Source organism: Sebastes fasciatus, chromosome 11, assembly GCF_043250625.1.
Source record: "Sebastes fasciatus isolate fSebFas1 chromosome 11, fSebFas1.pri, whole genome shotgun sequence".
NCBI lineage: Eukaryota > Metazoa > Chordata > Actinopteri > Perciformes > Sebastidae > Sebastes > Sebastes fasciatus.
In genome coordinates this window covers 34,991,019-35,013,792 of record NC_133805.1, presented here as the reverse complement: position 1 = coordinate 35,013,792, position 22,774 = coordinate 34,991,019, and the positions used below count along the sequence as shown (strand labels likewise).

The window sequence follows — 22,774 nt, the reverse complement described above, 5'->3', positions numbered from 1 at the left end:
CATTGTTAGATGTGTTTTCCTGTTCAGGTTAAATTTTATTACTGTTGATTTTGTGTCATGTACAGTGTCGTGTTTCACTTCAAACTCACATGCCAAAAAAGAGATTATTTATTTTTTATACACTTACCGTGTTTTGTCCCTCATGCAATGCCCCTTGTTACTCATCCTGCTATCTTAATAAATTATACTGTGTCTGTTAACAGGGACAGAATTTTAAATTAAGAAATTGATATTTGATCAAAAATTATGATAAAACCTGGTTTCACCTGCTAGTATGATGTGTCTTGTTCTGGAGAGGACCATTCATAAAAAAATAAAAAAGTAGCCTGATATACTGTATATATGAACACATATTTGTCTCTTCTGAATTAGCAGTAGATTTATGTGTGTTACTGATTTCCGCCTCAGATTCATGCTGAATATTTGATTCATTTCTTTACATGTGATTATGATACATAAACATACATACATGGTGTTTCAGTCATTTCCTTACCTGAGATAACCTTTGACATTGTTAGTGCAGTGATGTGATGACTACTTCTGTTGGTGATGTTTGAGTTTCTGTGCTCTGATCGGGAAACGAGTAAGAAAGTAAGAGGTTATAAAAATGAACATTGTCAGACAGGTTATTGGGATGACGGTGACTTCGCCTCACTCTTCACTCTGAGCTGCTCTGCTGTACCACGACATTGTTCTTAAGGATCTTACAGTAACCGAACTCCCCCTGCAAATTCTTAAATAATAAATAGATGCTTACTTAAATGTCACATTTTAATTTAATTTGACTGTGCTGTATTTACTCTAATTTACAAATACATTCATCACATTATGGTTTCAGATATAGCCACTGCCCTTAACAAATTAGCCTTCCAAAAACAACAATAAAAGTAATCTATAATAACTATAATCTTGATACTAAGACAAATAAGAGTTATGAAGTCACTTAAGGTGAAACATATCAGGTTTATTTTCCCGGTCTCTTCAGGATTGTAAACCAGACCAGTCAATATGTTGAGGACCAGTCAGACAGACAGGGTTTATCCATAAATCATACAAGACCGCCATCTGCTGCACACTGACTTAACTGCAGCTGACTGATGCAGCGAGCAACGCCAACAGAGAAAAGATTACTGGAATATCACTGCCAAGGGCTAAACTATTAGGCATGGGTCAATATATAAAATATTTTATCACAATATCATCACAACCACTTAATACTATGAAATGTAAACATTCAGTAGTGCCCTTGACAATTAATTTATCAAATATATATTTTCTAAATATATTATTTATTGTAAAACCATGTGTACAGATTTGTTTTGTTCATTCCAATAAAAAAACAAAAACCTCCACCTTCATTCAGAAATAAACATTTGGGCCATTATAAGCCATTAGGTATAGCAGTTTTCTTTATGAACATCAGATGTTTCTATAAATACAGGTACCAAAACATATTTAGGATACAACAACAATTGATCTTACAGCTACAATAAAAGCAATGAAGTATTGCTGAGGCTCAGACATTAAACCCCAAATGTCTCCTGAAGGCTGAGCCATCGGTGTGTGAATGAGTATTTAGATCAGATCCTGATGGCCAGGTTGGCACCTTGCGTGGCAGCCTCTGCCATCAGTGTATGAATGTGTGTGTGAATGAGTGAATGCTGACATGTAGTGTAAAGAGCTTTGAGGGTTAGGAAGACTAGAAAGGAGCTATATCAATGCAAGTCCATCTACCATAACTGGATGTTGTTTTTCTTGTTCAGAGGACTGAAACAAGTAGTGCATCACTAGGAAAACAGAATTGCAACAATGAAAGTATCAAAAAATCACTCAATCAAAACTATTTGTCAGTATTTCCCTTTAATTTACCCTTCAACTGGTTTTAAAGACACAGTTAAATATTGTAACCCAAGATGTAGCCTGTTTTTATGGCTGCAGAATCACATCAAACAAAAAACTTTAGTTGTTCAGTCAATGATTTAGCATCATTTTACATATACATATATATATATATATAAATATATATATATATATAGCTTAGTATTTGTAAGTTTGTAAGAAATTCTCCTGGCTGTCTTTAGTTATATAGTTAGTTATATAATAATAACCTTCCAGGAAAACACAAAGCAAGTTATTGAGTTCTCAGCACCAGGGTTAAATCAATATGGGTTTGTGAGCGCCAATGGATTTATAATATCCTTTGTAATGAGGCTGCCAATTACATTCAAAATTCAAAAATAAATAAATTAGTGTTTTCCCCAGAATTTCACACCAAAAATCCTCTTTGAAACCCATGATGTCAGTATTATTAATTAGGGCTTACCCAAATCCGTTTTAATGCCACTAATTTCTTTAACACACTAACGCAACTTGTGATTTTTATGTTATAGCGGGCTCAGTTTTAAAGCTAGAGTTGAAGATTGCACCATATAAATCTAGTAAACCTCAGGAATCCATTATACCAACCATGTCATACTAGCTTTTTGCAAAGGAGGTTAAATAACACTCCAAACGTATGCTAAATTCTGGCAGCATGGCCATCTTCAAAGGGGTCCCTTGACCTCTGACCTCTAGATATGTGAATGTAAATGGGTTCTATGGGTACCCACGAGTCTCCCCTTTACAGACATGCCCACTTTATGATAATCACATGCAGTTTGGGGCAAGTCATAGTCAAGTCAGCACACTGACACACTGACAGCTGTTGTTGTCTGTTGAGCTGCAGTTTGCCATGTTATGATTTGAGCATATTTTTTATGCTAAATGCAGTACCTGTGAGGGTTTCTGGACAAAATGTGTCATTGTTTTGTGTTGTTCATTGATTTACAATAATAAATATATACATACATTTGCATAAAAACAGCACATTTGTCCACTCCCATGTTGATAAGAGTATTAAATACTTGACAAATCTCCCCTTAAGGTACATTTTGAACAGATAAAAAATCTGTGGTTAATCTGGATTAACTATAGTTCAACAAAGCAGACTTTCTAGTAGACAGATCTCATTGTTATTGGCTGACAGAAGGACAGCCAACTGTCAATCAGCTGCCTGTAGCCCCGCCCACCTCCACCTCCAGCCTTGAGGTCTTGAGGACAGAGGCTCAGTCAGTCCAGCACGAGACAGAAGCAGGCCACTACAGGTAAGCTAAAGGAACACTTTCTTCTCTAGTAAGCTGTTTAATGGCTCTGCAGTGTGTGAACTGTTAGTTGGGTAGATATATAATAAAGTGTACAGTATTAAAAGGGACTCAAGTTTTCCAACAACATTGTTTCATAGTTCCAAATGACAACAATATGTTCAAACAACAGTTTGAGAGCTCCTCATGTTGACAAAGTGGTGAGTTTATTATCTGTACTGACCAGCAACAATGTTGTAAAGGGATAGGCTCAATGAGGTGGAGTACACTGACACACAGACACACAGAGAGAGAGAGAGATAATTCCTTAATTCTGTTTAAGCTTCAGTTTCTCTGCTGCTGCTTGCCCCATAGGACTCACTGTAAGCTTAACAAGGTAGAGCTACACTGATTCTGTTTGTATACACAATTACATTCTTATTTTGAGACATTGGACTTATTGTCAGTAATTACTACGGCTGGGACGATACACCTATCTCCCGATGCTCAATGCTATCACGATACTTGGGTGCTGATTCGATATGTATTGTGATTTGATATTATGATTTATTATTGTTAACTTTTTTAACACTAGACCATGGGGAAAAAGTTGAATCATACACTTCTAAAGACTTTTACATTGGAAAATATCTAATTTAATAGAGTAAGAATGTTTGATTTCCAGCATGTATGTAGCCAGAGAAGTCAAATATATTAGTCATTGCCAGGACTTATTTATTTTATTTTATTACAGCAACCCAAAAATCAAAGATTTCCCTCACCAATAATGGTATTTTCTTTTTAATTTATAAGGGACATGTAATGTTTTATACTTCTGGTTAATATAATCCAATTAATCTTTTTTCCACATATGTATTTTTGTATATACAGTTCCCTTTGTTAACACCTTATTTTGAAAACCGGACGTAGTCACACGTGTCTACTTCCTCTAACTTCTCCAAGGTGGTCTCTAGCTCTCCCGTCAGCTCCGTTCTCTTTATCCATCCATGGTCAGCTCCATCGGGGCCGTTTGAATGCATTTAACATAAAGTATGTCAGTATCTGGGTGCTCTACAGTTGTAGCATTGGCCCATTTGACCACGGAGATGAGAGCGACGGCTGGCTCAACCGCACGTTACCGCGATACGATAACGTTTACTGTCCGTGACAGAGTTAGCATGCAGCTTTAGCCGTGATGTCTAGCTCTGCTTTTCCTGTGTTTCCATCCTTTACTGGATGTGTAGTGTTTATCACGCTGGATTTAACATGGGAGGGTTCAGGTCATATCAACGCAGACCCTTCGACGTTTTCTACTTTCTCGCTGCGGCCGGCTGGGGTTTGTTTTGGTTGATGGCTATGGAACGGATATGATATCAATTTCAAAATAGTTTTAAAAAATTTCAATGCATAGGTGAATCGATTTTCTTTCCATCCCCTACTAATTACTGTAGCCTATTACATAAATACTCTTTAGGATGAGCCTATTATAAGGGTGTGAGCCGGTGCATTCATTCACAAATTTCAAATGACTACTACTCAAAGTACACTTTTTTCCTGTCTCAGCTTCCAGCTGTCATTAGCTTGACTTGACACTGGTTCGTAGTCGTTCGCTGTCGAGTGAAAAACATTATTTACAAGATTTTGACGTTTTCGGACCAGTTGAAGGTCCCTCTTAAAAGTGTTTGGAAGCCCACTGTATTACTTAAAGGATAACTTTGGTATTTTTCAACCTGGACCCTATTTTCCCATGTTTTTGTGTCCAAGTGACTAATGGGGACAACAATTCTTGAAATTTGTCCAGTATTGAGGGAGAACGCTGCAGCCGCCAGCCGCTAAACAGGCTGTAATGTAACCACTCGGGGCAACCTGGCTCCATCAGTTTACGTCCACTAATAGTTCTTGTTTTTACCGCTGACAGGCTCAGATTGGTATTATAAGTGCCTGACAACATTATGGAAAAAAACCCTACAGAGAAATAAAACCTTTTTCTTTACTTTCGCTTTATGTTTGTTATTGTGTCATGTGATTGTTGCCGGAATAGACAATGATGGAATCGTGAGTGAGAGTCATAGAGAGGAGTGCCGGTGTTGTCAGAGTTTGTTGTGTTGGACTACAGACAGCGTAGCTTAGTGTTATGTAAAAGATGTTCAGTGTCATGGCTGAATATTAAGCGAGGCTCCTCCGAGCGAGACACACAATAACAAGCGGATCGGATCAAGCGAAAGGTAAAGTAAAAAGTTTAATACAAATCTGAGCCTGTCAGCGGTAAAAACAAGAACTTTTAGTGGATGTAAACTGACGTTGCCAGGTTGCCCCGAGTGATTACATTACAGCCTGTTTAGTGGCTGCCGTCTGCAGCATTCTCTCTCAATACTTGACCAGTTTCAAGAATTGTTAAAATTGTTAAAATTTAACTAAATAAAACGATTATTACCATCCCTATCACTTAGACACAAAAACATTGGAAAATAGGGTCCAGGTTAAAAAATACCAAAGTTATACAGAATTCATTGTTACTGAGCCTAAAGTTCTGTACGTGGTTTTCACTGGACACATTGCTACTAATATCATCTGTCTTCTTTTCTTTAGTTTATTTCACATTGTTGATTTGGCTCATTACTATTGGCCCCACCGCTCCCATCCACTACTATGTATTTCTCTACAGTAGGCTTACATCTTGAATCCTCAGTAATTTGCTGATTTGTCAGGTACTGACAGGGTACGATTCCCCCCCCATCTGGTCTATATATCCCTGCCCCTGCTGAATTATTTTTATCCCTGGTGGGGACAGAATGTTTTCAAGACATGTATGTGCTGTGGCTGCTTTGACATATTACGTTGATGATCAAGTTTGCTTTTCTAAAATCAGCCATTACAGCGCGTTTTTGCGCAGAGGGAGGGGGCTGAGAACGCGTTCAAACAACAATGACACTGCGTCTAGGCTACGTGTTGAACGTCTGCTGGTCATCTCAGTAAATGGACCAGCGGTTGCTTCCTTCCCTGCTCACAGATTTGCAGATATGTGGGTTAAAACAGGGGCGACGGGCCACAGGTGACCCTCCGCAGGAACGCAGAAAAAGAAGACAGATCATCTGTTTTCTTAGTCTGTCAAGTAGGCAGATATAATAACCTATTTATTTTTATGTCAACAGTTTGTTGTGCTATTGCATTTAGAGATCATTATTCAAATTTTGCAATTTATGTATATGTGTGTTTTGACCCACCTGGCCGAGTGGTGCTATCCATGGTACTGAAAGAGGGATTTAATTCTGGCATGTTAAATTAGCATTTGGTTTTGTTGTGTATGATCACATCCTATGTATGTCCGCGTGAAGAAAAGACAAGACAAGAGAGAGAAAATATAAAGTTACATTTTTCTATAGCCTACATGTTACTTTAACAGCTGCAAGAAACAGGCTTCATTGTCTCTACAGGCCCACAGTGGCCAGTGATTTAGTTTCATCACCCCAGCACATGGTAGTCCTACTGATCAGCCCACATGGTCCTTCTGTCTGTCCTGTAGCTGGCAACCAGATGGCTGCCACAGATTACCAGCCTCATGAGCAGATTAGCTCAGTTTGCCCACTGCTTTACTGACTGCTTACCTCACTGACTGACTGACTGACTGACAGGTTGGTATAAGCTCTGCCCCACTTTTATTTTGTGATTGAGTGATAAAAAAAAAGTCGGTCATCCTTATTGATTACTGACAGGCTGGTTGGCAAATGTGTTTTTGCTTCATGTAGGAGATGATGTGACAAATGACTGGATGAATAGAGAACTGTGTGACTGGGTCAGATTAAGCCCCCGCCTCAGGCTGACAGGATGGCAGAACAATATTTAGTCTCTCTCCTTCAGTGTGGACGGACTGTTTGTTAAAGTGACTTAATCCGAGACCCTTTTCTCCTGGCTGACCTGAGGCAGTGGGTCAGTAACATGTTAGCAGATTGTTTGTTCAGCTATGGGGTATACTTCCGAGCTCACATGCACGGGGCTCAGGACGTATACGTATACATGTGCCTTACACCAACCACCTGGATTTTCACTCAGTTTGGCAAATGGTGGTGATCTGGAAATAGAAGCAGTCATGTGTAAGAACACCCTCCACCCACATGACCCCCCCTCCGAACATGCAAACATGTTTGAACCCGCTATAAACTCTCCTGACCCCGCATCTATATTAAACACACAACCTCCTTGCCTATAGATACATACAGCAGACTCTGCAGGGCGGGACAAAGAGCGGTGTGTTTAACATTTATTTCATTTTGTAATAAATAAATCGTCATCCCTGGAATTCTTGCGGTACACAGAGCTGCCCTCGACCACAGAAGTTCTTAGTCAACCAACGCTCATACTTCTGTGTGGAAGTGACTGGGATCAATCTTTTATGTGTAAGACAACAGCAGGCTGGACTTAAACATTGCTTTCCTAACTTTGTAAAACAAAATGTGACCAATAAATACATAGATATAAATTTACTTAATTGTTATTAATTATTAAAATAATCAATCATGCTTTAGCAACTTGGTAAAACATCTTCAAATACAATTCAAGTATGAACCTCTTTAATGCAGCAACAAATTGGTCAAAACTTAAACAGGAATTAAAATTCCAGTCTATAATGTATATGGTATGTAAACATAGAATTGCATCCCTATTACGTTGTTATGGTTGTTATGTTATTTTTCTTTAACACAAACCATGATCTGTTTTCTAACCTTAACCAAATAGTTTTGTTGCCTAAACCTAAGCTGGACCTAACATTGTGTGTTTCTGCAGACATGACACGAGGCTGATATGAAACATATTCATGAAACATATTTTTGGTTAAGAAATGTCCACATTCAACATACACCGTGGATTGCAATTGAAATGTACAGTACAATGCCCACACTTTGTTGGTTTTGTAACAAGGATCCCTTCTATTTTCATCAAATACCTGTTAGAAAGTTGTGCGCCGGAGGTGATGAACAGTTGAACAGATGGTGTCATTTATTCAGACTGATCAGCTGTCATGTATATTCTGCCACTGACATGTTGAATTCAGTTGAATTTAATTCAATTTATTCTTATATAGCATCAAATCATAACAGAAGTTATCTCAAGATAGTTCATATAGAGCAGGTCTAGACCGTACTCTATAATCTAGAGACCCAACAAGAGATCCCCCACAAGCACGCATTCTTTGTGTTGTTGAGAGTGTTGTTGCCAACTGAATCTGCTGGATACACTGTGGGGGGGTTACCTCGTAGCCAAAGTTAATAATGTACTGTTAGGGCGCCTGGGTTAGCTCAGTTGGTAGAGCGGGCGTCCATGTATTAAGGCTTGGTCCTGACCGCGGCGGCCCGGGTTCGAATCCGGCCTGTGGCCCTTTCCGCATCCACTCTCTCTCTCCCCCCTTTCAAGACTCTATCCACTGTCCTGTCATAAAAAATGGAAAATGCCCCAAAAAAAATAAATAAATAATGTACTGTTAGTATTTTATATTGTTAATGTGTTTTTGTATGCTGGGGACAGATGAGAGGGAACTGACTGGTGGGGTGATGAGAAGATGAGATGAGTCTTTGATTGTATTCCTTGGTAGTAATCAGAGAATTCATCACATAAAACATCAGAATGAAAGAAACCACATTCGACCCTCAGAACTGTCATGAAATAGGCTTAATACTTTTTGGATGTTTTTTAATATTTGCTGTAAGCTATATTTAAACCATAGACTGCTGAAAAAAAAAAAAATGTAAAACCACAACAAGGCAATTATACGGTTCACACCGTGGACAGCTGGACCAGCAGGACATCAGCAGACAGCCCACTGACCCACTGGTTATAAATACTAGATTTGACCTAGCGGTATATAAAAAGCCAGAGTGCTGCATTTCTGAACAGGAAGTCAAAGATCTACTCCCAATAGAGCAGCTGTTACAGGTTTAGACATGTAGTTAAATATAGACTGTGTACATAAAACTTCCATCTAGAAATGTGATCATGTAAATGTGTTGGTAGGATTTAGGATAAACGTGATACAGGGTTGCTTCCAAAATGATCGAAGCATTGATTGTATGTGTGGCAGACAGGCAGTCACACACACACACACACACACACACACACACACACACTCAGAGCAGCTGTAGTTAAAGGAGAGTCTTGTAAATCAGGGGGTCGTCCTGTCAGACAGCCGTCTCTTGATTGAATACATTGACGGAGGGAGGAAACACAGCTAAGGCTGAGCTAGTAACAGTTAGCAGTAACGATACCAACGAGCACAAGGTTGTTGGAGTTGAAATGGGATCAGCAGGGACAGCAGACACACCAACCACCGAAGAAGAAGCAGTTGTGCGTGTTCATTGTGCATATATTGGTACGCTATGGTGCCAGCATATTGAAAAGTTTTTTGAAAAGATTTTGTGTATCTTTAAAGTAAAGGTCTTTGCCAATACTGAGGTTTCTTCGACTTTTTCCCTGTTAAAGTTTTTTTAAAGTAGCACAAACACACACACAGTATCTATCATTAATCTGGGCAGAAAGAGTGTCGTTATGCTGGGCAGACACACAGCTGACAACCTGCTAAACTAAACTAAATGTGCGGTGGAGACTTTTACTGGGAAAGTGGCTGCATGTCCGCGACACTACATGCAGCACCGTGGCTGCTAAGTTAACACTCCCGGAAGGGTGAACTTGGTTCTCAGTTGTCTGTTGTGCTCATACACTGCAGCTGGCGCACCGCTGCATGCGAGGCACAAATCTTGTCGGTTAACGGTTAATAATCGGTTAACGAGGATCGGTTAAGAACGTTTTTCAAAATTAGCATTCCTACACTGAATTCAAGTTAAGACGAACGTTGTTTTAATTTTTATTTTGATGCAAAGAGTTGTTAATTAGCAGGGATGTAGCACAACATGGAAGTGAAAGCAGCGCTCTGTTGATTTAAATGTGGAAGTGCAAAAAAAATATTTTATCCCTAAAATCAATCAATCAATATTGATCAAAATAATCGTGATTATCGTTTTGGCCATAATCGTGCAGCCCTTACAGTATATCATGCATCCCTAATCATACTACTGTTTCTTAATGTTTCAATTATTAAGATATGTTGTTATTATAGGGTTGACAGGGAAGATCACTTCTTTAGCATTACATGAAATACATACACAGATATCATAATGTAAATGCTACTGAGCTGGAACTGTGTTAACTGCAGACGTGTTCATGTCTCTACAGCTCAGCTGGTTGACATTTATTAGATGTAAGCTGATCGATAAGGTTTAAAACGGACTTTGGTTGTTCTTGCAATGTTTTTTTTTACTTTGTAATATTAAATACCAGAAAATTCAATTCAGAATGAAATACTGAGATACATTATAGTCCAGTAAGATCAGTAAGATTCAGCTCAGCAGCTCAAGACATTTGAAGACATCTGGACTCACTGATCCTATAAACTGGTGTTTTTCCTGCTTCTATCGACTGAAATCCATTTGGACTGCTTTGTGTTGTCGTCATTGTCATTATTGTTACGGTAATCTGGCTGGGCTTTGATTGGTTAATCGTCCTTTATTTCAATGTGGAACTGTGGTAAAAGGTGTCTAACAAATGTCTCTTTTCTTGTCCACTTTGTCCTCGCTCTCGTGTTCTCTGTCCTGCAGCAGTATGGAGGAGTCTAACCTGCTGAAAGAGAGGCTGCAGGCCATCACTGTAATGCTTTACTCAATATGAAACACACATACCTACAATATCTGCTACAGTTTACTAACCTAAACGTTGATTCAAAAGTAAGCTCACTCATGTAACTGTTTGTGCTTAACAGGAGAAGCATCGCATTCAGGAGGACATCAGAGAGAGGAAACTGGAACTGGACCAAGAAAAACTCAAACTTCAGCATCTAAAGGTTCACTCCACTCATTCACACTGTCTCAATCCATCTATAAATGGTCAGCAGTAACACCAGATGACGTGTGTGATAAACCTCTGGTTGGATGGGTATTAGCATCAATAATCACTCTGTCCATCTGTTTGTCCACACATATACTTCTTCTTCCTGTGACGGACACTTTGGTCACCGTTAACTGTTTGACTACACTGATCAGCTGCTCAGTTCTCATTTAGTGAAATCAGAATGAGAAGAACAATGATCAGAGGAAATGACACATGTTAACAGCAATTAAAGCCTTTTTCACACCTTGGGGTTGTGTGTAAAGTATATTTTTTTCCAATATATTTTTTCTAACTGTTGAGTACTTTCACACAGAACCTAAATATTACACAGCGAAAAAGCAACGTTCTTTTTTACAGAACAAAGTTGATATTTCTGAGCTTTCACACCGTGAATAAAGGCATCAACCAATCATGTTGTGCAGAACGGGTTGAGGTACACCGAGATTTATGAAACAACTACACGGAGGCTATCGTAGTCTGAACCAAGACGGCAAACTTTATTACTCCTTTCAACCTTGACAAAGGCAGCGCAGACCAGATACCCTACGTCCGTCCTTACCTTTCACAATAAAAGCCCTAGATATTTTTATGACGTTTATACGTCACGCCCCTGGTGTTTAAAGCTGCAGTGGGTAGAAATGGAGCAAATATGATTAAAAAAGTTATTTTTATAAAATGGTCACTATATCCTGACAGTAGGGCATGAGACAGATAATCTGATCCTAATCCTCCGGTGTCCTCAGGTGTCCTCCGGTGCTCCTAACGGCATCTGCAAGATGTCACAGACCGGAGGAAAACAACCAATCAGAGCTGATCTGGAGTCTGCTGTCCAGCTGTTGTCTATGAACTATGGTCAAACTAGGCAGCACTGATCAAATATGGATATATGGAATGGAAATATGGAATATAATGCCTATTTCTCTCCTCAAATGTTTTCAGAAACATCTTGTAGTGCACTGTTTAGTTGTTAAATGAGAAAGTTTGTGACCCGGCAGCCATGTTGGGATCTGCTGAGGAAATACCAAGCACCGCCCACCAGCCGGAGCACAGCCAATAGGAACGCTCTCTCTCTGAAATGACCTGTGATTGGCCAAAGTCTCCCGTCACGGTCTAGATTTTGTAAAATCTGAAAACAGAGCCATGAGGAGGTGCAGAAGTCTAGTTTTCTCTCAGAACACTTGAATTACAATATGCTGAAAGGTTATTATGGAATTTTTGCCCAATGATACCAAAAATATACTGCCTTCTGCAGCTTTAAAGGACTTTACATTTAAAGAGATTAATGAATATTTACATTATTAAATCCTGTGCTCTGTCCTCTGAAATCATCAGAAAAAAGCTCTGAGAGAGCAGTGGCTGCTACAGGGCTCAGCTTCCCACAATGCAACAGACTCCCGACAGCAACAGAGCCTTCTGTCTGACCAGCAGCAGACCAGAGCACTGCAGCTCAACGTCCACAGGTACAAAACACACACACACACACACACACACACACACACACACACACACACACACACCAATATGACCTGTGGAACCTGAAATATCTCCTCTGACCCATTAGGATAGAAATGGAGGTGGAGTCTCTGGAGAGAGAGGAGTCCACGATTTCTACCAACGAGAGTTTCATCCTCAACAGACTGAAGGCTGTGGAGAAAAGTCCAGGGGACATTATCAAGGTACACACACACACACACACACACACACACACACGCACACACACTGTCTCTCACAGACACACAGCCAAACCAGTCGCCAGAAAAATTTTAGCATTGTACGTTTCTGCAAACCACAGGACACATTGAATGTCGACGTTTCAGCCTCGTATTCACGCTTCCAGGAACTCACAATGCCACGTGGTTAACGTTGTGAAATGATTGGTTAGGTTTAGGCAACAACACTACTTGGTTAAGGTTAGAAAAAAAGATCATGGTTTGTGTTAAAATAACAACATACCGTAACTAGCGTTAATAATAGAGCTGTCAATCGATTCAAATATTTAATTGCGATTAATCACAAATTAATGACACAAAACAATGACAGATATTGTCCAGAAACCCTCACAGGTACTGCATTTAACATAAAACAATATCATCAAATCATAACATGGCAAACTGGAGCCCAACATGCAACAACAGCTGTCAGTGTGTCAGTGTGCTGACTTGACTATGACTTGCCCCAAACTGCATGTGATTATCATAAAGTGGGCATGTCTGTAAAGAGGAGACTCGTGGGTACCCATAGAACCCATTTTCATTCACATATCTGGAGGTCAGTGGTCAAGGGGACCCCGTTGGAAGTTCGAAACGTTATTTAGCCTCCTCCGCTACAACCTAGGAATCGCAAGTTGCGTTAATACGTTAAAGGAATTAGTGGCGTTAAAACAAATTTGCGTTAACGCGTTATAATCCCGTTAACTTTGACAGCCCTGGTTTATCAACAGCAACTTTCTTACGTAAGGTTCCGTAACACGCGTAAAGTCAACGTTTACTTTTGGTTTCATACTGGACACACACAGCGGTCCCCTTGGGTGAGTCCTATGATCGTCCGGTGCCAACATTGTTTCCATGGCGACTGGTCTGACACAGCTGTACAGTATTGTACGTTGCATTCACTGATTTGTGTCTGTCCTCTAGGAGGCCCAGGACAGCTTCATTCCTGGTAAGTCACAACATCATTTGGATGATTTAACCAACACCAAAGATGAATGTGCTGTTAGCAGCTGTGTTTTCTGTCCCACAGAGCCATTACAGTTTGCCACAGTGATCCCCGATGTCCCAGAATCCCTCTCTCCACCAGCCAACAAAGATTCTGAACCACACACACTAAGAAAGAGTGAGGTCATTTTTATGCATTCCTATAAAGTCATTCAAAGCACAGTGTACTTTGTGGTTTATGAGTTTTGATACCCTAAAGGAACAATCCACTGAAAACCTGCGTTTTAGTATCGAACACTAGAAATGTGTCTGAACAGCTATTAGTTCGCTATTTTGCAGAGGACAGCAGGATGAGATTAAAAAGATGTGTCAATGGTGGTGCGATAAAATCAGCAACTACTCTTTCTAGTTTCTCAAGATAGTCCACCCTGCCTTTAACATAGACTCTGTCTTCTTTCTGTCTTTTTCTCAGCTCTGTTTGCCATGGAGATCAATGTGACTAAAGACCTGTTGACTGGGAAGAGCACAATACTTTCTACCGCAGCAGTTCCTCCTGAGGAGTTAAACCAACACGCTGGGCTCAAGGTTTACGACGACGGCAGGAAGTGTGTTTATGCCTTGAATTCACAAGAGGTATTCATTAATGATAACCTTTATTTGTGTAGCACTTTTCCAAACTTACTTACTTAAAAAGTGCTTCATAAAAAAACATAGCAAAAATGATGGGTATAATACAGAGTAGAAGTTAGAAGTCACCAATTAATGGTCTTTATATGGTCTTTAAAGTTTATGATGTGAATGAGTTCATGAAATGAGTGTTTAGGAGGTTCAAAATAATGAGTTAAACCTTAAAACGCATTCTAAAATCAACTCGAAGCCAATAAAAAGAAGCTAAAATGTTATATTTGAGTAAGATAGATAGAAGATTATTCCTACATTTCTGGCACTAGGGTTAACAGAGGTTATCAAATGTATTATTAAATTCTGATGTGTTTAATGACCCAAACAGGATTTTTCTTCATTGAGTTGAGTGAGTTTTAGATATCCAACGCTTAATGTCAGTTAGACCGTTCTCTAATATGTCAGACTGCTGGTGGATCTGGATTTCATGGACATATAAAGTTGCGCATCATCAGCATAGCGTTTTATTTTCCCTGGATCGTCTGCTTTTTCTACTTCCTCCTAATAATGACCCATATATTTCTACTTTTAGGGGTCACATGATCGTAGCTGTGTGTCTGAGCTGTCAGCCAACGAGGTGGAACAGTTGCTGAGAAGCGCCACAGTACATCGCCAAGCACGTAACCAAAACTACCACCAAACTCACAGCAGAAAGGAGGAACATTGCTTTTACAACCACCAAGATGAGAGAGCGGCCGTGGAGAGGTCTGACCTCGGAAACCAGCGAGGATATTATGGCGCCCGTCCCCTCAGAAACGACATAACGGAAAAAGACTTTAGCCGGCAGAGCAAACCGGGGGTAGAGCATCGCCATGGTCACCAGGAAAGCCATAACAGACGGCAGGAAGAGAGAAATAACCAAAGCAACCTGAGGGAAGGTCATCGCCTCGGAAGCCACAGGGGGGTGGGACATCACTATGGCAACCAGAAAGATCGTCACTACAGTTCTCACCCGGTGAGAAACTGTCACAGTGTTCAGGAAGATCGGCCTGCTAGCCACCCCACCAGCAGCATCATCCGAAGCAAAAGTGAGGTAAATGGAAGCAGAGCCAATGACTGCCCTCCTCCCAGATCACATGACCAGGAAGCAGTGTCTGCCTACCAAACACAGCTCCGCTACACTCCAGCCAATTATATTCCTCTTAATGATTACATCAGTGTGGACGAAGAACAACTTTATTGCTCCAACCCACCGTCCCATCACGGCCACGATGGAAAACCACCCACTGCCCTGTACAGTGGCCCCACCCACTCTGATAGAGTGCCCTCCCCTCTCTACGAACATGACACCCCTTACACCATCCTCAATGCCTTGGACACCACCGAGCCAATCACAGCCATCTTCATGGGCTTCCAGATGGCGCAGGATGACAGTAGGCAGGGTAAGGAGTTTGAGGGCTCCCTGAAGGCAGAACTGGTCATCATTCAGGACGACGAAGACAACGGTGATGACTGCAGCATGAGGGAGAAGAAGCGCCACGTCCAGCTCGGGGGCAACAGTTATCCAGCAGGAAGTTCAGCCAATGGAAATGTGGGACGTATTGAGGGAGTTGGAGACAGACGGATGGAGAGACAGGTGGGACCAGGTATCAGAAAGATCCCGAAAAAGCACAAACCCTGCTGTACTGTCTGCTAACGGGACTAACTAATGCATGCCTGAGTGTCCAACTCAATACCCAGCTGTATCAGTCTTCTGTCCTGATGACTGACTGCACACAAGTGTATTTGACATGCTGAACTGACCTGCTGCTGCACTCTGAAAACAAGGCTGCATGTTAGAACTCACTGACTAAAACCAAAGACCTGAAATCAACATCAGAGCATTCATCCCATACATGGATAATTAGTTTGATTGATTAGTTTGCTGACATTTTGTTAATAAGCTACTAGAACTAGGAACAGGTCTGGTAAATCTTAAGCTTGATTCATGTTGTGTGCAAAGGGGGTTACAGTGTAATGTATGCATTAGATAAAATGTAGCTACACAACGGGGCTACGGCAGCACCACATCGGGACCACAAATACTGTGATTGGCTGCTTAAGTTTAAGTTTAAGTTTAAGTTTAATTTATTTGCACATACATAAAACCGCACAAAATCCAGTCAATGAAAAAAACACACAAGAAATGTGTCAGGAGAGGTCAAGAAGCCACAGGCTTATACAAAGGAGAAAAAAAAACAATAACAAAAAGGAAGAATGAATTAAACATAATTTTTTTTAAAATACAACAAAAGTTAAACAACAACAAGAAGTACACAAAATATGCAGAAAAACTAATCAAACAGTGGAAAACAATCCAATAAAAACAATGAAATACATTAAAAAAAGTACAGAAAAAAATTAAATATATCGAAACATATCAAAAGATAATTAGACATCATGAATAAAATGTGATGATAATCACCTTTTAAAATGTTCTAAGGATAACGAGTTTTTGATAACATGTATTTTGTACTGGCCATGTTTTGCTTTGTAAAAAGGCAGCTGAAGATGATTAACCTGTCTAGTATTATGTGAATGAATTTGAGAATTAGATTTAAAGAAGTTGCTAAACGATGATGGTGGAGAAGAAGGCAAGAACATATATTTATATATAAACACACATATCTGATGAATATGTATGTCATAAACTGAAAGAACGTTCAGTTTCCTGAACAATGGAACGGAGGCCTGCTTAGAGTTTAACAACAAATAAAGTTTATAAAGATTGGAGGGGTATGTATTTGCCTAAACAATATTACCATAAATCAAATAGGGATAAATCATGGAATAATATAAGGTTAATACACAAGAAACATTTATGAAACTTCTGCTGATGATTCCTAGTGACAGATTTATTACAAATAAAATGTATATGTTTTTTCCAGTTTAATTTTTCATCAACTAAAATGCCTAAAACACACATACTTGGAAACGTGTAAGAAAGAACACAATATATAAATATATTGTGTTCTTTCTTACAAGTTTCCGTTTTCCCAATGGCGATTGTTAATAGTAAAGACAATGTTAAAGCTAGGGTTGGTAATCTTGAGAATCGAGCAAGAGTTCACCTGATTTTAAAATTGATCCAACCTAAAAACCCAGCCCAGTGTTGCCAACTCTTTTCCAATGAAAGTAGCTAGCAACACTAGCTCCAACATTCCCTAAATCTAGAGAGAAAATCACCAAGTCGGCAACACTGTCAGTCCGTCGCTTTAGGCCTCCCTCCAAAGCCACTCCCCCAAAATTACAATTATGAACATAAACAACTAACATAGCTATTGTTAGTACTCATAGCTGTCAAGCTAGTACACGAGCACAGTGCACGCAGGTAGGCAGGCAGGTATTACACGATAAACCCACTGTCTCAGCAGCACACAGCAGACAGACACAGTTAGAGACTAGCTGGTGAACATAGTGGAGCATTTAACAGCAAAAGAGACAGATATTTTTCTCTGTTGTTGGTGGAGACCAAAACAGAGCTAAAAGAGAGACGATATTGGACTTACATTCAGCAGGTGGACACAAAAAACACTATAAAAAAATGCTTGTTTTCCTTGTCTGCTCGATGTGTAAATACACAATTGTTTGCTAATATATTGACCTTAATAACTATGCATACTGTATGTATGTATATGTTGCGTCTGGCAGCTTGTCATGGAGATGTTCTGCCACCAGGTGGCCGAAGAATCAATAAAAACAGCTAAAAAGCAATACTCTACCCAAATATTTATCATCTGAGCATCAAACATTCACCTCCTGTAGGCCTGAAAGGTGATCCTTCAAATAGGTTGTATTGTCATTCTTGGAAGAGAACATTTACTATGATCTGCTTGAATTCAGTGTGTTACAGTGAATGTCAGTGGTGCACAGAAAGAAACGCACCAAACAAACCACCTGCAGCATAATGCACTTCTCCATGCTATCTAAATTAATGAATAAATACATATGTACAGTGACTAACTATAAACAGGGTACTGTAAAAAATAATGTCTTAGGTGGTTGTGCAACACGTGACAATGAAAAGGATCTGTGTAAATGTAAACAACAGATACCAGCCATGAAACTTGTGCACCGGGTCAGAGCTCTGACTGCTCTCCGGTGGCTCCCTCTGCTGGTGGTAAGGTGACCTAGTTCATCCTGATGAGCAGCTACAGTACCATAACTCAGAGTGGTCCTAGAGATGATGAATTATATATGAATTAAAACTGTATGGCATTTCTATGATGAGCTCAAAAATGTGTTTTTAAATAAGTGCTTTTGTAGTATTGTACAGTAGATTTTTTAGAGACACCTAAAAATGAAAGTAAATTCAATGATTTCAGTTGACTAGTACTGCTAGATGTTAGCTAATATCAACTCAGATTGGCATGTAAACTTCATTAAATGTGGTCAGAGGTATGATGCAGGTTTCATTTTGTTTCCAAATTATTACAATACGACACAATGTGTACTAAAAAGTTCAGTGAAATTTGGTGGAAAAAAGCGAGGCACACTTAATTATTTACACATTCAAAAATATCTGACCATGTCATAATTATATTCTATTAATTATATGAAATTTTTTTATTTTATTTTGACTTGGACAACAATAGCTTTTTTTTTAACTGCTGGTGCTTGTCACGGTTTGATACTAACTTCAAATATTTGAACTGCACATGTTTGTCTACACTATGTCAGATAATGAGCACGTGTAACGATGATACTAATAAACCTTTGTTACAGATTAATGTTAACAGCTCGTTCTGTTTATGTGCTGGAATAAGCACAGCACGGTGTGTGTGTGTGTGTGTGTGTGTGTGTGTGCATGCGTGTGTTTGTGTGTGTGTGTGCGTGTGAGTGACATTAATTCTGTTTGATGTGAATCAGCTCAAATGTCCCCCACAGAGTCATGCTGGATATCAGTCTGTGTTAGTTCATACTGACACCGATGCCATCTCATTATACCACTCTGTGTGTGTGTGTGTGCGTGTGTGTGTGTGTGTGTGAGTGTGTGTGAGTGTGTTCTGATACTTTTCAAGATTCAGATTCAAGAGTTTTCTTTGTCACGTACTCATACAGGATGTGCAGTGAAATGCAAAGTGGCAGTGCTCACAAGATTGTGCAAACAACAACAACAACAACTACACAAATATATTTAAAATGTAATAAAAATTAAAGAGACAATGGCATTATTTTACATTAAGAGGGTGCTTTATGCAATGTGGAATAGAAATATAGGTGTAAATAGAATAACAATAAGTGTATGTGTATTCTCTGTATGTAGCCCTATGTATGTATGTGTGTGTGTGTGTGTGTGTGTGTGTGTGTGTGTGTGTGTGTGTGTGTGTGTGTGTGTGTGTGTGTGTATGAACGTGTGTGGATAAGAGGGGCAGCGTGTGGTGCTTGGTGGTCTGCCTTGGTGAGGTCAGAGTTCACAGTCCTGATGGCCTGGGGAAAGAAAACTCCGTCTCAGTCTTTCTGTTTTGGCGCGTGGCTGCGGAGGTGCTTGCCTGACCGCAGCAGCTGGAACAGTCCGTAGTTTGGGTGGTGAGGATCCATCATAATCCTACAGGCTCTGGTTCTGCACTTCCTGGTGTACAGGTCCTGCAGGGAGGGGAGTGTGGTTCCAGTAGTGCGTTCGGCCAAACGCACTACCCTCTGCAGAGCCCTCCTGTCCTACGCGGAGCTGTTGCCAAACCAGGCAGCGATGCTTCCTGTCAGGATGCTCTCTACAGCTCCAGAGTAGAAAGACTGAAGGATCCTCAGGGAGACTCTGAATCTCTTCAGCTGTCGGAGGTGGTAAAGGTGCGGCCTTGCCTTTCTCACCAGAGTGTCTGTGTGTGTGAAGACCATGTCAGGTCATCTGTGATGTGGACTCCCAGGTATTTATAGCTGCTTACCCTCTCCACAGTAGTCCCATTAATCCTCAGTGGTGTATACGTCGATTGTTGTGCTCTCCTAAAGTCCACAATCAGCTCCTTGGTCTTTGTGACGTTCAAGAGGAGGCTATTGTCCTGGCTCCAGAGTGACAGGTCTGCCACCTCCTCCAGGTAGGCCTTCTCGTTGTTGTCGGAGATCAGGCCCACAACCACTGCTACACAGTGAGGACTGGAACAAGTTTTTAACCAACAGAGTGAGGACATTTTTTGGAAAGAGAGGACATTTTGGCCAGTCCTCACTTCTTCTTGAGGATTCAGACTTGTTTTAAGGTTCAGGGTAAGGGTTGAGATTAGGCATTTAGTAGTGATGATTTCAGGTTAGGCGGATAAGGGGCTAGGGCATGAATTATGTCAATGAGTGTCCTCACAAAGAGAGAAGTACAGGGATGTGTGTGTGTGTGTGTGTGTGTGTGTGTGTGTACAGGATACATCCTGTAACTGACAGCATCAGGTCTAATGACATTAATGACAGTACTTGTATCATTGGCACTGACAGACAGACAACATTCATTTGTCATTGAATACAATGGCACCATTGTCTGTGGCTGCAGGACACATTCAGTCCACAGGTTACATTAACACCACGACACTACCAGCTCCAGGCACCGCAAAGAAAAAAGACAGTCTTTGTGGAGCTCACAAAGCTATCTCAACTCGAAGTCGGCTTGCTTGTTCCGGAACTTTCAACACAATCACATGATCTTCATCAGTAGATAGATTTGCTTTTTCAACTTGAACTTTAAGATTAGAACAATGAACAGTTTGAATATCTCCACGACAACTGATCAAACTTCTGCTGATGAAAGCTGAGTGACTTGGTGGAAAGCTCCAGAACAAGCAAGTAAGTGGAGTTGATTTTATTCATGTCAACTTGTGTTTTGAAGAAATAATCTGAACCCTTTTAAAGTTTCAAATGCGCCAAAGGGGCCCCAAATAAGCCATCCTGATGAAAACACCTATGGTGCGTGCATATTAGCGCATGCTACGCGTGCATGAACGTGCGGTACACTTAAGGGTCCTGGTTTGGGGGTTTGAAAATATGGTCACCTTAATCTAGTGACTCATACACACACAAGGTTTATTCCCACCCTGAGGCTGCAGTGATTGTTTTTAAGAAATTTGTAAGCCATTGTTTTACTACTTAGCTTTTCGTTTTACATAAGAAAGTAGAGATAAGTAGCAAACTAGTGCAGTCATAATAATAATAATAATTTATACAACACTTGTCAAATTTAAGCACAAAGTGCTTTCCAGATTAAATGATTTACAGAATAAAATTAAAAAATCAAAGAAACATGTATGCCCAAACGTATGTCCATACACAAGCTAAATAAAATGACATGACTTGTGGGTTGGTTTTCCTCCTGTCCTCCCCAATTTTTTGAGTCACCAGCCGTCAATCACCCTCCTGTTTCAGTCTGTTCATGGAAACAGATACTAATGTATCTCAATAGTGAAGAATCAAACCTGAAACCCCTGTTATGCCTCGTTACTATTCAGTATGTGCCATTTGTGAAGTGTAATTCAATGCAATCATTTCTGTTTTCACCATTTTGCCTTTGAGCCAAGCACCTTTTCAGTCAGTGTGAGAGTGGAGCTGCACAGTATAATGCTTCTCTGATGACGGTATGTGTGTTGTTCTACCTCAGGTACAGAGGAGGAGTGATGGAGGAGGGCCCATCTATCTGACATGCAGAAACTTCCAGATGTTTCCTTGGTCCTTGTTTCCTGCCGTGATCCCTAACTGACCACACTGCCTGCTGCTCAGCCTCCACTGTTATGCCTTCATACTGCGTATCAAAAGCATGTTGCATCTTTCTCTACTTCTAACGCTGATGCTTTGTTCTGTGCAACCTTCAGACAACTTTTCTTTCTTTGTAAGACGGCTAATGACCTTCAACATTTTACTTTTTGTTCTCTTTATTAATGGAAATGCCTGAGCATCCTTTTCTAGCCCTGTCGGCTAAACGCCTAGGGTGTTGTTAAAAGTATAGTTGTTTGTGATTCTCATCTTGGCAGTAGACCTTCAACAATAGTGATGCACTGTAGGTGAATTACATCTAGGAATGGCTAAATGTGTTTATGCAACCTACACTGGTTGACTGATATGTCCAGCATGTGGTTTAAACACTACAAGAAGCATTTAGTGTAGAGAGAGGAAACTGGAGATGTTCTGATCTGGGAGTTTAGCTAAAATAGCTTTGGTTTAGTGAAATAAAAGATGAAATGATGCTGCATGTAGTAATTTGACATCAATATGGTGCCACAAAATGAACTCTGAATCTAATCACCATTAACAAATGGCATCACCACCGAGAAGGTGATCCGCTTGCAGGCCTCCTCACTGCATTTTTACATTGGATGCCTTTCCAGTTGTGGGGGAAATCTGATGGATTTACTTACAGCACCAAGTCAACTTCCTTGTGTCCTTTGAGCTTGTTATGGTGTACATTCATTAGTCTGACAATAAAGACTTTCTGTGTCAGAG

At 40.2% G+C, this 22,774-nt stretch overlaps 1 protein-coding gene across 3 annotated transcripts; it reads left to right on the top strand.

The window, feature by feature from the left end:
- The first annotated feature begins 3,097 nt into the window (after positions 1–3,097).
- LOC141777784 (palmdelphin-like) lies at positions 3,098–16,171 on the top strand. Of its 3 annotated transcripts, XM_074652339.1 has the most exons (10): positions 3,111–3,143; positions 10,763–10,811; positions 10,924–11,004; positions 11,795–12,251; positions 12,384–12,511; positions 12,613–12,727; positions 13,685–13,709; positions 13,791–13,883; positions 14,178–14,338; positions 14,919–16,171. In XM_074652339.1, exons 6-10 carry the CDS (start codon positions 12,620–12,622, stop codon positions 16,020–16,022), a joined length of 1,491 nt encoding a protein of 496 aa, XP_074508440.1. In that variant the 5' UTR covers positions 3,111–3,143; positions 10,763–10,811; positions 10,924–11,004; positions 11,795–12,251; positions 12,384–12,511; positions 12,613–12,619; the 3' UTR covers positions 16,023–16,171. The 3 variants fall into 3 exon arrangements, with proteins under 3 accessions (XP_074508438.1, XP_074508440.1, XP_074508439.1); XM_074652337.1 differs by lacking the exon at positions 11,795–12,251 and having other exon boundaries at positions 3,098–3,143; XM_074652338.1 differs by having other exon boundaries at positions 13,685–13,883.
- The last annotated feature ends 6,603 nt before the right edge of the window (positions 16,172–22,774 follow it).